Below are 13,798 nucleotides of genomic sequence, written 5' to 3'. Positions count from 1 at the left end.
TTCTGATGGGAAGAGGAATGAAGGTCAGTACAGCTTCAGTAATTGCATATAAGTTCTGCTGAGTTAGGAAAGGGTTAGCTCCTTTAAAGAAGTATTTAGTTCATCATCCATCATAATGTTGTGAGACTTAGTAACCAAACAGGGGAAAGAAATGGCAAACATGAGACTACGAAAACAAGCAGAGGTCAATTGCTGCACTAATGATCGTCATCCATTTCCCAGAGTCTGGCCTCTGTCAGTGCTGTGCTGTTCTTCACAATAAATGAACCATGTGAATACTTGTTCCACTGCATGAAGCTCTCATTTCCTTACCTCGTCTCCTCGATGTACACGGATTCCAGCACCGTCGCTGCATATTCCAGGTTTTTCTTGAGGTCAGTGAGGGAAGCCTCTCCTCTCTCCAGTTGTTTCACCAGACATCTTAATCTAAAACAGAGATACAACAGTCATTTAACAAATGGGATTACTCCCCTGCTATCACCACATGATGAATTAATTGTTTCTGGTATTGGATTGACCTGGTTTTGGTTCCTGCTGCACTAAGCAATCATTCTTTTCTGTAATAAAATACAAACTGGTTGCTTGTTGTAAGTTACAAAGTGGGACAGAAGCAGGCATCACTGACATCAAAGTACAAAGTGGTTACCTGTGAGCCAAGAGAAAATAAATAAAACTGTCTTTTTATTTTCAATATACAAAATACAACATTTTCAGAAGAGAACAAATAGAAAGATACAGGTGGGATAAGTTCAAGCTAAGGATGGAATAACAATAACGACGCTATCATTGACATTCTTAGTTCAACCTTTGCTTTCCCAGCTACCACAGGTCAAAATATCAGCAGTTTGAAAGGTCTCTCATTCTGAGTACTGCAGACCTCCGATGTGTGCAGACAGGGCCAGGCTTGATTTGGATGTGTGGGCTTTTTTTTAATTAAAAATGCTTCTGGGCTCTCCTGTTATGTGACTTTTGAAAACATCACAGCTCAAATGTACTAGACCTCATTGTCACTTGTTTGACCTTGATTGGTTCAGTTTTAATTTTCACAACCTTGAGCGATCCAGTCTTTATTTATAAAATATTATTGAGTTTTAAAAAAGTTATCAAAGCTTAATGGTGGCAGAAAGGTGGAAGCTATTGCTTTTTTGTGGGTGACAATTTCAACTATAATATATATAAAGCAGCTGTTGTCAAAGATGAAATATTTATGCAACTAACTCTGTCTTCTTTTTCATTTTTTTTAATGTATTGATTTCCTTGTGGATAAAGATAAATGTGCAGCATTTAAATGTTTTAAATATATATTTTTAAATATATATTTTTAAATATACATATATATATATATATATATATATATATATATATATATATATATATATATATATATATATATATATATATATTATGGCAAGCCGTTCAGGAAATTAATATATATGGAATGAAGTCTGAATATATGGATTGAAAGTCTGAATATATTGAATGAAACTTGATATATATGGAATGAAACTCGATATATATGGAATGAAGTCTGAATATATTGAATGAAACTTGATATATATGGAATGAAACTTGATATATATGGAATGAAGTCTGAATATATGGAATGAAGTCTGAATATATGGAATGAAACTTGATATATATGGAATGAAACTTGATATATATGGAATGAAGTCTGAATATATTGAATGAAACTTGATATATATGGAATGAAACTTGATATATATGGAATGAAGTCTGAATATATGGAATGAAACTTGATATATATGGAATGAAACTTGATATATATGGAATGAAGTCTGAATATATTGAATGAAACTCGATATATATGGAATGAAGTCTGAATATATTGAATGAAACTCGATATATATGGAATGAAGTCTGAATATATTGAATGAAACTCGATATATATGGAATGAAGTCTGAATATATTGAATGAAACTCGATATATATGGAATGAAGTCTGAATATATTGAATGAAACTCGATATATATGGAATGAAGTCTGAATATATTGAATGAAACTCGATATATATGGAATGAAGTCTGAATATATTGAATGAAACTTGATATATATGGAATGAAACTCGATATATATGGAATGAAACTCGGAATATATGGAATGAAAAATCACGTCATGTATGGCCTGCGCCATCTTGTCTTTCTGGGGTGTGATCATAGGGGTGTGATTTTGTTTTCCGGTTAGACGTAGCTTTTAGTAATGCAACCATGAGGGAGGCACGAGATGTTTTCACTGCAATTTTAATTAATGAAGGGGTTATCAACCCCTTGGGTAATGCATGTGCTGTTAAGTCAATCCGTATAGGAAAAAGGAACCCACCCCTCCTCTCTATTAAGTTGGTTTCATCCAAAAGTGATGATCGGACCGTCTGCACAGAGAGACGAGAGGAACACGAAGCAGTGGGCTGCAGAAGCATTTAGGAGGGTAGTAAACAAGTGAAAATATGAAAATATTAAATATCACAGGTTATACACACTTCTACAAAGGCTAAAGATATTGCCCCTTCTTTATTCAGGTGGTTCAGTCCTCTAGTTCGCTAGCTAACTTTTGTTATGACTTGTGATAATGTAGCATCCTGTTCAATGTTAACAGGTCGAGCTCATACCTGTGTGCATCATCTGACAGTGAGTGAGTGTGATGAAAAAGTACGACCAAATTACCACAGGTTACAGAGGTAGAGGAAAATGTGTCCCCTCAGAAACACTAAAAAGAAGTGCAAAAGGTTATTTTCAGAGAGACATTAATAAAAGATGAGTTCTCTTTGATGACAATAAAACAATACGATTAGAAGTGGTGTTCAGAGTACTTATTTAAGCTTTCATTCAATATATTCAGACTTCATTCCATATATATCAAGTTTCATTCCATATATTCAGACTTCATTCCATATATATCGAGTTTCATTCAATATATTCAGACTTTCATTCCATATATATCAAGTTTCATTCCATATATTCAGACTTTCATTCCATATATATCAAGTTTCATTCCACATATTCAGACTTTCATTCCATATATATCAAGTTTCATTCCATATATTCAGACTTTCATTCCATATATATCAAGTTTCATTCCATATATTCAGACTTTCATTCCATATATATCAAGTTTCATTCCATATATTCAGACTTTCATTCCATATATATCGAGTTTCATTCCATATATTCAGACTTTCATTCCATATATATCAAGTTTCATTCCATATATTCAGACTTTCATTCCATATATATCAAGTTTCATTCCATATATTCAGTCTTTCATTCCATATATATCGAGTTTCATTCCATATATTCAGACTTTCATTCCATATATATCAAGTTTCATTCCATATATTCAGACTTTCATTCCATATATATCAAGTTTCATTCCATATATTCAGTCTTTCATTCCATATATATCGAGTTTCATTCCATATATATCGAGTTTCATTCAATATATTCAGACTTCATTCCATATATATCGAGTTTCATTCCATATATTCAGACTTCATTCCATATATATCGAGTTTCATTCAATATATTCAGACTTTCATTCAATATACTATTTCCTGAACGGCTTGCCATAATATATATATATATATATATATATATATATATATATATATATATATATATATATATATATATATATATATATAAATATTAAATTAAATATTTTAACATCTTTAATATTTCTACATTTTTCTATTCTACATTTCTGATTTTTGATTTGTTTAATTTTTTATTTTGTTGTTTTTATTCTTCCAACATGATTTTATTTCCTTTTATTTGTCTTCCTCACATTTCTCTTTTATTGTCTTTTAGTTTCTTTCTCATTTCTAAAGCACTTTGTAACCCTGTTTTGAAAATTTCAATATAAAAACAGATCATTATTATTATTGTGCCATATCCTCAACCCCTGGCACACGCACAAAACAGAAGAGCAACCTAATTTCTGCACACTGCCACCTCTTTGCAAGTATACCACCTGCTGCAGTGCTGGAGGTCACACACTCCCTTTCACAGTGAATGCCCACAGAGGCTACGCTTGTTGTTGAATTATTAAGCAGACAGGTGGGAGAGTAGGAGGTTTCAGATGCTCTCATTGATTACATCCCCTGAAAGTGGATAACAAAGTAAAGCCTCAAACCGGTTTCAGTGTATTGAGTAGAGTTGTAGAAAAAGATTGTTGATATTAATATTCATGAATGTAGTTTGTTGTTTGACCCGTTTGTCCTTTTTCAATGGCCAGAGTTGGGTCTGGAGAAGTGTGTGTAAATTGAAATCACCCCTGTGTGTGTGTGATAGCAGTCTAAACATTTTCTACAGCCCTGAAAATGTATCTTTTAAAAGTAAAAAAAAAAAAACTCAACATAAATGGATGGTATGCCATATCACTCATGTCCATCTTTTGGTGAGGTTTCAACCAAAGTTGATCTTTACAACATTTTTAAATCATTTTTTACTGGAATATCTTGGCCCTACATTGATGACTTGACCCTTGTGATCACTTATCACATATTTGCATAGGTTTAACACTCTGGAGGGAAACTTCTGAGCATGACTAAAGCTTCTTTGTGTACTTGTATTTCTGTCTTTAGCTAGTGGGAGCTATTCTAAGAGTCATAAGGAAGTGAATGGATGAGGGGTGAGCTGCAACTCTAGAATCAAAAGAAAGCACATGTGATTTGGTTTGCTCTAATGATGGTTATTAAGAACAGCTGTGTGCCAATGAGCTTCCCTGCTAATACACAAGAACAGAAAAAACGACCCTACCGCCTTCAACAGAGCTGCATATCAGACTGGAACACGCCTACAGTGTTGGAATTTTTTATTTTTTATTTTTTTGGCCATTTATCTTTAATTCACATCTTGAATGTGTGAAGAAGCTGGCATGCTTGGCTTATTTGGGAAGCCAGCATTGAATGACAATATCACGTGCTGGAATAAATGTTTGTTAATGCTGCCATAAAAAAAAAGCTTTGTCATAAGCTTGTTGCTTTTGTTTAGATAACAATAGACTAAATTGAATGCAATCAATTTTTGTTGTTCAGTTATAAGATATGCAGAGCAGCCAGGGCGGCTCCGCAGTGTGTGTGTGTGTGTGTGTGTGTGTGTGTGTGTGTGTGTGTGTATGTGTGTGTGTGTGTGTGTGTGTGTATGTGTGTGTGTGTGTGTGTGTGTGTGTGTGTGTGTGTGTGTGTGTGTGTGTGTGTGAATAAATGCCTCTTCAAAGGCTTGCAGTTAAAGAAGCAACAATAAGGAGGAAGGTGATTTTGCCTTTTTTATTTTTATGTGAAATGGACTTCTGACCACTGAAAGCACATTCACCCATTCACACCACATCCATACACTGTGGCTGTACTGTACAGAGGTTTCTGTGCAAAGCGTCACATTCATCAGTCATTGGGGTAGTTTGGGCAAGTGTCTTGCCCAAGAACACTTCCGCACCTGGACAGTATAGGACCTGGGATCAAACCCTGACCTTCACATTGAGAGAGGACCGACTCCGCCACTGAGCCGTAGCTGCCCCATGTTGCTGGACGAAAGTAAAAATCTACCATTTAAAATCTGACTTTGTGATAATGAAAGAAATGCCTGGACGCGTGTCACATCAATGTCTCTGCCAACCAAAACAAAATCAGCTCTTTACACCTGCTGTTACAAACTGTGGCGACACGCTGGGTTAATGGCACACGCTAAGAACCAAAGTAACTCCTGGGCACAGAGCCAAAACTGAAAAATCTGTTTAAGCCAGAGAAAAGCTGGTAGGGCAGAGGAGCACAGCCGTGTAATATGCTACGGCTGTACAGTTAGCAGTGAGGATGTGATGTGATTTCATCACTTTCCTTCATTATCAACTTCTCACATCCAATTCACTGCAAAGTGGCTTAATCTTGATGAAAGGGCTGGAAACGGCCCACAAGGAAATCTTTTTCTCAGAATTTTATAACATAAAAGTTTGAATCACATGTTTCAAGATAGCTGCCTGTTAAAACATTGAACACAAATGTTGTCCTGTGTGAGGATGCTGTGCATGAAGCACTCAGGATAGATGATGCAAGATGCTGTAAAACCCAGAATATAGGTTGCACCAGTATATAAGACACAGACGCAGAGGAAACAAGCCGTACCCACTTGAATCCACAATGTGCAGTACTGTAGTTCTTTTAAGTAGCATCTTTCTTTTGCCATGTGGAGACTGCAATCCTGCTAGCCACCCGAACGGTAGGTAATATTGATAGTTTAAAGGAACGGAGCCGCTGCTGCTGACCGATTGCAGAAGAAAGTATCAAGTATTTGGCAAGTTGTGCATTTTATTGATCAATTAATAAAGTTCTGTAGTGATAGAAACAAAAATGTACATCTAGATGCCTTAAAGCTGGGGTTGGTAGTCTCGGAAAACCAGCATGAATTTGAATGTAGCATTTCCTCATGACTCCGTCTAACCCCTCCCCTCCTCCCTCGGAGCTCCTTCAAAACGACGGCCCCACCGCTCACATGCACGAGCGCCGCTGACTTGCGACCATATGATGGTGACTAATTCAAAACCGGTCCTCACCATAACATTATCATAGTGAAAGTTAAAAACACAAACAAACATGGCTGCTGTTAGTACTCACAACTGTCATTCTAGCATTATCCAGTTGTACTGGTGACACGATATCAGGAGAAAAGTTATAACACATATAATACTGTAACAGCTCTACTGTTTGTTATACATGTTCAGTGAAGATGTTCTTAATTCCTACAGTGTTGACAGTCAGTGAAGGCATCAGGAGAGGTGTAGCGTGTGCGAGCAGGAGAGAGGAGAGACAAGAGGAGAAGTTCTTCATTCATTCAAACATTGATTGTTGCTTTGTTGGTTGGCGTGATCACGGCCGACAGTGACCGGTTAGTAAAACTCAACGTGTTCACGAATCAGTTCGTCATCACTACAGCGTCCGGACGGACGCTACAATACATCTACATTTTCTGTAGGACTTACTGAATGTCCTTAATTCTTCTGCTTGTCAGAGCCCCCGTGGTGAGAGCTTTTTAGACTCTGATCCGGACTACAGTCCTGAGCAAAGCACCTCATCGGGTCAGAGGGGACAGGCCTGAGGTCGAGCGAGAGGGGCAGTGAGTAGAGTCAGGGGAAGCAGAGGCAGGAGACGGAGACTCGGAGTGCACGCCGGGGAAATGTACGCGCAGGAGGCGGGCAGAACGGCAGGACGGAATTTGAATGGTTTAAAATTTTGGCACCCAAAAAACGGTGATTGGTTGGTGTTTTCCCAGGTTTACTCCGGCTGTAGATAGAGGCTTTTATCGCTCTTTTTTTAAGAACACATTATGTATTGATTGCCATCAGGACATAAAGATCATTTTAACCAGTATGACAAAAAGTGTATCTAAATCTGATTACCAACCCCAGCTTTAACTCTTATCAAACCACTTGGTCAGCATTACCTAAGCAGAAAACATTATGTACCAGTAACACTGTCGAGCTGTTCTATGTGATTTCATCATGGACCGGGCTATGTTTCAAACAAACAGGGCATATAATGTAATGAGTGTATATGTATAATTCAGGAAAAATTAAGCTCCACCCAAAATCCAAATCCAAGTGGTCACAGTTGATTTTTTCTGAAATATTACAAAACAAAAGCTTCAGTTTTCTGCAGCAGATTAAAAAAAAGACATGTTTTGTTTAGTTGCCAAAGATTTGGGGCTGAGCATCATAAGCAGGGAGCCGGTGGTCTTCTGAAATATATAATCAGGTCAAACGTCATGCTCTGCACAGATTAGAAAGCCCTCTGAGCCAAACATAAATACATTGTGTCTGCACCAGAGCACATGCAGCAACCTGTTTTGTATCATGGTGAACAGCATGGTGTCATCTGCAAACGGTTGTAATTTGACAGAGAGCTTATTGCAGAGGAGGCAGCTCACAGACACGCTCAGGGTGTTTGCTCTGAGCTTTTCAGACTTTTGATGTCCTCTTGTTTGACAGCTCAATATTTCACTAACAGCTGCTGCCAGCTGCAGGGTCAGCTGGTGAAGCCTGACCCGTGGGAGCTCTGATATCATGGTTTTGAATCACGTGCGGAATAAAAAATAACACTGGCATGTGTACTTGAGCTGTCATGATGTGAGGACATCGAATATCTCATCGAAGACCTTTTGGTGAACTGTAAGCTGGTCTGTTCTGTCTAGGGATTGGATTAGGTGGATTTTCTTAAAGGTGTTTTAATTCCACAGGTCAGAATAACAGGGATTTTAGGGTAGGAAAGGTGTTTTCGCAAGACCATGACTACCGGGAAGCAAGACGCAGATGACTGAGAGAGTCATCAGAGGTCAAAGGTTTTAATAACTTGCTTTGTAACAGAACTGCTGGTAGACTTTTAATAATGTATGGGGATAGGGAATAATTATCAACATCTCCAGAAATAATGCACCATCAGCAAAAAGTAAATTATTTACCTCACACTATCTTTATTGTTTCGCCTGAGTGATGTCTTTCCTGTCACTAAATTGACAACTCCCACTGGCCTTCAGGTTAAACAACCCAGAGAAAGAGCGGGACAAAGGCACGAGCCTCCAGCTGTCTGCCTCTATAACTGAAGATGAGAGATTTATTAGCTTTCCCTTAAAGGGGTGAGCAGAGCGCACAGAGAGGAGATTACAGCTGGAATTTCGCATGAGAACATTTTCCTTGTCTATTCTTACTGCCTCCAGCTCTTTGACCTCGACTGACCTGCTCACAGTGTAGGATGGGGGGGGGGAATTAAAGACTGGGGGGATCTGGTGTCAAACCAGAGCCACCCTGCAGTGTATAGCACAGCTCCATAATGCTCAACTTCTCAACAGCTGTTGTGACAGCCACAAAAGAATGTGAAATAAGGGGAATTATCAGCAAAGGCTATAGTAGAAACAGCTTTTTCTTTCCGATGAATTGCTTTGTCACTCAAGCAAAAAATAATACAGAATAAGAAAATGCTTTCCCCCTGCTTTCACACGCTGTGAGGAAATTTAAAAACAACCTATACGCCATTTCATCCTAATTTGCAATAGAACATGTCATTTCTGCTCTGAAACGCCGAAGCAACATACTACAGTCTATTTCCTGCACAGTAGAAAGCAGGGCAGGTGATAAATGGCGCTGTTTGAGCAGAGGAGAATGAGAGCACTGCCAGGTGCAAAATTTGGTCACCGCCTGTGTTCCAATGACATTCTAGCCTAGATTGTGTGTAATCAATGGCCTGGGGTCAATGTAATCACCAGAGGAGATTAGCATGCTTTCAGGGAACACATGCAGGTTTTTGGGCTGATAAGCGACACAAGGCCTGCAAAAACATGATGAGTCAGTAGAGCTGGTTCCCCGTTTTCTGTGATTTGTGACTCAAGATTTGTGAGGGGAGCACCGTCAATAAATTACTGGGGTCCAGGGACATCTACATTTGGACAGATAGATGGGGTTAGGCTGGATTCTGAGGTAGGGTTTAATCTGAAGTTGGCCTCTGATCAACAGAAAAAAGCTCAATGTTAGACCTGGTTCTTTTTGTTTTGGAGATCTCTGAATTGTACTCTTTGAAGGTCGTATTTTTTATAAGGGCTTTCTTTTTTTTGTTTTAGCTATTTTGGCACCAAAGTAAGATTTTAGTCCTACACATACGAGCCTTATCTTATTTTGCATCCACTCATACATCGGTACGCTGATGATCTACAGTAACTGTAGTAAGGAAAGCTTTCACTTTACATTGTTGCCTTTAATGCTTTCTGACCCATTTGAAGTCAACTGCCACAACTATAACATGACATACTGTTATCATTGATTATACAATTAATATTTCACATAGCTTTGTATCTGTTGATGTGGTTCTGTTTGTCCATCTTTGTCTTTCTGTCTCTGCCCATCCAGGTGGCTCTACATCAATGAGTCTGGTTCTGCTCAAGAATTCCACACGTTATAAATTACTATTGTCGCCAAATATTGCCAAGGGCTTGCTCAAACTTATCAAAAATGCCACTCTGTGATAATATAACAAAGTCTAGAAATGCCTTCCTTCTCAAGTGTCTTGATATTACTTATATTACTAAAAAAAAGTTTATTGAAATCGATTACAACTAATTGATTTAATCATATGTATCCTCCTGGTTTGTGTTTTCTTTAAAGATAGCTTACCATTCAGCAGTCAACGCTGTTATCCTTGATATAAGACCTTGTAAAAAACAAAGATAGCTCAAATGATTCAGCACCTTTATGTAATATTTTTGGATCATATTATAATTTTTATATTCCTATTATTAGTATAAACATTTTTAGCAGCAATGGGATGGATAAATAATATGTATGAATATTAATGAATTAATGAATAATGAATATGGGGGGAAAACACGCCAACATTTCTACAGAAATCCAAGCCAAAGTGATTATCTTGGCATTAAAAAGTGATATCTTTTGGTGAAAGTCTTCAGTGGGAAAAGGAAACACATTGTTGTTCTCTGCTAAATACTGTATTTGGATTCAGAAAGCTTTCTGATATAGCCACCACATGTGAGTTCGTCCTGTTAAAATGTTCCACCTCCTCTCTCAGTCTGTGTTGCTATGGAACGTGAGCAAAATGCCTAAAGTGCATTTAAATACAAATGTTAATGTGACACCCACTCTCAACACTGGTGGCCATTCAAGCAACAGCAGCAGCTCAGACCGGCTGTTGGAATTACAAAACCCTATTGCAGTGCCAGAAAACTGCACTGTCTGAACAATATAGAAAGCTCCTTCAAAAAGTTCGGATATCTGTTCTGAACAAAGAATTTCCTGTGGGAGGTTGCAAATGACAGATGTGACAAGAATGGTGGAGGACAGAAAAAAAAACTTAAAAAAGATCAGTGTTAGGCTGAATGCAGCCCACTCATGTCAAAGTCTGACAATCAAATCCACTCGAAGAAGTAAAAGAACAATCTATTTGCTCTGTGTGCAAAATAAAATAGAGAGTGAATCCGATGGAACTAAGTCCTTTGTTTTGTTAAGGTCAAGTAAAAGATAAATAAATTAGATGTAGAATATTATTATTAATGCAAACGACTGCAACATTCAGCCACTGGTCACTGTAAAATATTAACAGTGCAATTATTGTTTGGCATTTTGGAAGGCAACAAACAGAAACTCACAATGCAACTTTATTAATGCAGCCTACAGCATTGTGTTTGGCGTCTAGGCTCCGAACCTCATTACTCCTCAATTTCTGCACATTAGTTTATCTGTTAGGAGAGATAGACCTAACCCAAACAGGTGGATGCTTGGGAGGAGGTGGAGTTGAAAGTTTGCACGCATCACCGAAGCAGGGCAGCTATAGCACTGACAAGGCAGAGAGTCTTGCAGCTTAAATAGACCACCAAATAAGAGAATGATTGGTAAGCTGATATTGAAGATGACGTGTCAGTATGAATCAGTGCAGCTCGAGTAGCCTGCCTGAGCTAGCTTGCAGGTGTAGCTCCATTACTGGCACTGTAATGCTGACGTCACTGAAATTTGCATACAAATGTTCACATCGAAATCAAATGGTGAACATTTTATCCAGTTCAGGTCATTCGGAAATTAGCAACAGCTGAGTCAACAGATCCCCATCAACAGAGTGCTACCTCTTCGCTCTGACTTTTGTCCTCCACATGTGAAAGTACCAATTCTAAAAAAAAAGAAATCTCAACCTGCTTTCTCTTAATGGTCCAATGCCTTTAGAAAATCTATAAAACATCAAAAAGGCTGTTTGAGCAGTGTGCTGTTCATCACCATCAGACACACACTTATACAGATATAATCAATTGTTATCCTTGTTTGCTTTTGAAGGTCATGAAGGTGCATCAATATCAATTTTGTCTGTTTCACGAGAAGCTAAAAACCCCATACAGGAGTTTCGAGGAGGTTTTAAAACAACTGAAGCTCAAAACATCTCATTGTCATGGGATTTTTATCCTTTTGAGTAGTGCATAAAGGTAACCCAGTACTGCATTGATAGATTGAAGATATAACAGAACCATTACATGTCAGTTTAAGACAAGTTTTCTCTAGACTTCAGCTTTTTATTCCACATTCTTCAGTATTCAGCTCCATGTAAGACTTGAAAGGCTTCTTACAGGCTTTAATGCAGCTGTGTAGCATTTGAACTTTGGCTCAAAGCTGCTTCAGGCAGTACTTTTGTATAAGAAATGTAGCTGTCTTATCTAAAGTGGATTGTGAAGGGCAAAGAAGGTTAACGCAAGCCCCTCAATTCAGATGCTGTAGATTCTCCTCCTGGCTCAAATAACACTAAGGTGTCTGGTTTGGCCTGTGGATAGGAGTCTCCTGACTTTGACAGACAGTTTAGGAAATATAGGCAGGCAATGCTCAGCTCTCAATATGTTTAGTTATGAAGTTCAAATGCATTCAGAGCATTTATGTTTGGAGCAGATAATGTGGAAAATAAATTTGGGCTGTTTTATGAGCTGGCTGTTTTCTGGGAAGGGAGCTGATACAAAAATGTGCACTTATACATAAATGTATGTGAAGCATTTTGTGTATATAAGTGAGGATAATATTTGAAAGTTGTTTTTTTTTTAACAAAGAAAGATTTTAAAGACAAGCACCACATACAGGACAAAATAGTAGATGCAGAGGTGCTCACATTTTCTGTGTTCATGGTCACACTAATGTGGACATAAAGATATAAAGCCTGCAGAAAAACATATTCAGCAAATTCCAGCCTGCACACAATGACTCAATGAGAGGCGATGGACCATTTGGCAGCAGATGACTGGGGGTGTTTGATTTACCAGCAGCCAAGTCATCATTTTAAAAGGTTGGCATTCATCTGCCATATGGGCTTTTATTGTCCTGCTCAACGCTGTATGTATTTCAAAGCTCCACGTGACACAAAGCACCACCAATTCACACTGTGACCACAGAGTCTCAATCCAAGTCTATCTCTAGATATTCTTTACTTCATAGTAGATGGAAAACACTCAGACTGTCCTCACTCACAAAGTGGTAGACGTTGAATTAATTTGTGCTAAGCAGAACTTGTTGATTCTGGTAACGTAGCACAGTTAATGGCATTTCGTGGAGTCAAACTCACTTGCTGTCAGACCAATTTGTCAATATTTCCTTATTTGGGAGTAAAACGAGAAGTAAAATGTAAGTACATCCATGTTAACCAGAATGTCTGTGATCTATGAAAATGTACAACGGACATCCTTGGAGATAATTTTGTCCTTTTCTTTATATTTTTGCCAAGTTGGAGTTGGCTCACTCAGAATTTTTTGCAAACTGCCTAATCAGCCAACTGCTGATGGATTTTTACCTCGGTCAAATCAATCTGTAATGGCTTGAATGTTCTTCACTGAGAAAAATGAGCTGAAAATTCAGACACAAGCAAAAGTCCAAAATAAATGCAACAAAGGAAACCCGTCGTGGTGCAGTCTGTGGCCTCCGTTACTGTTTAACAGTCTGATGGCTGTGGGCACAAAGGAGCGCCTGAAGCGTTCAGTCTTGCACCGTGGTGGGATGATGCGTTGACTGAACGAGCTCCCCATCAGCCACAGCTCATCATGAAGAGGGTGAGAGAGGTTGTCCAGGATGGCTCACAGTTTGGCCATCAACCTCCTCTCAGCCACTGACTCCAGACTGTCCAGTTCTAGGCCAACCACAGAGCGGGCCTTCCTTACCAGCTTGTTGAGCTTGCTGGCCTCACCTGTCTTGATACCTCCACCCCAGCACGCCACAGCAAAGAAGAGAGCACTGGCCACCACAGACTGGTAGAATGTCTTTAGAAGCCTGCTGCAGA

At 38.4% G+C, this 13,798-nt stretch overlaps 1 protein-coding gene across 1 annotated transcript in view; it reads right to left on the bottom strand.

Annotated features, from left to right (window-relative positions):
- The window catches only part of pde1cb (phosphodiesterase 1C, calmodulin-dependent b), a 131,252-nt gene that overhangs the window by 28,829 nt on the left and 88,625 nt on the right, over nt 1–13,798 (bottom strand). The window contains exon 4 of the mRNA XM_034703242.1: nt 313–426. Within this exon, the coding sequence (XP_034559133.1) occupies nt 313–426 (114 nt within the window). The remainder of the gene's footprint in view (nt 1–312; nt 427–13,798) is intronic.

The sequence above is a fragment of the Notolabrus celidotus genome, chromosome 15 (assembly GCF_009762535.1).
Source record: "Notolabrus celidotus isolate fNotCel1 chromosome 15, fNotCel1.pri, whole genome shotgun sequence".
Lineage (NCBI taxonomy): Eukaryota > Metazoa > Chordata > Actinopteri > Labriformes > Labridae > Notolabrus > Notolabrus celidotus.
The sequence above is the reverse complement of the archived record's forward strand: the minus strand, read 5'-3'. Positions and strand labels throughout refer to the sequence as shown.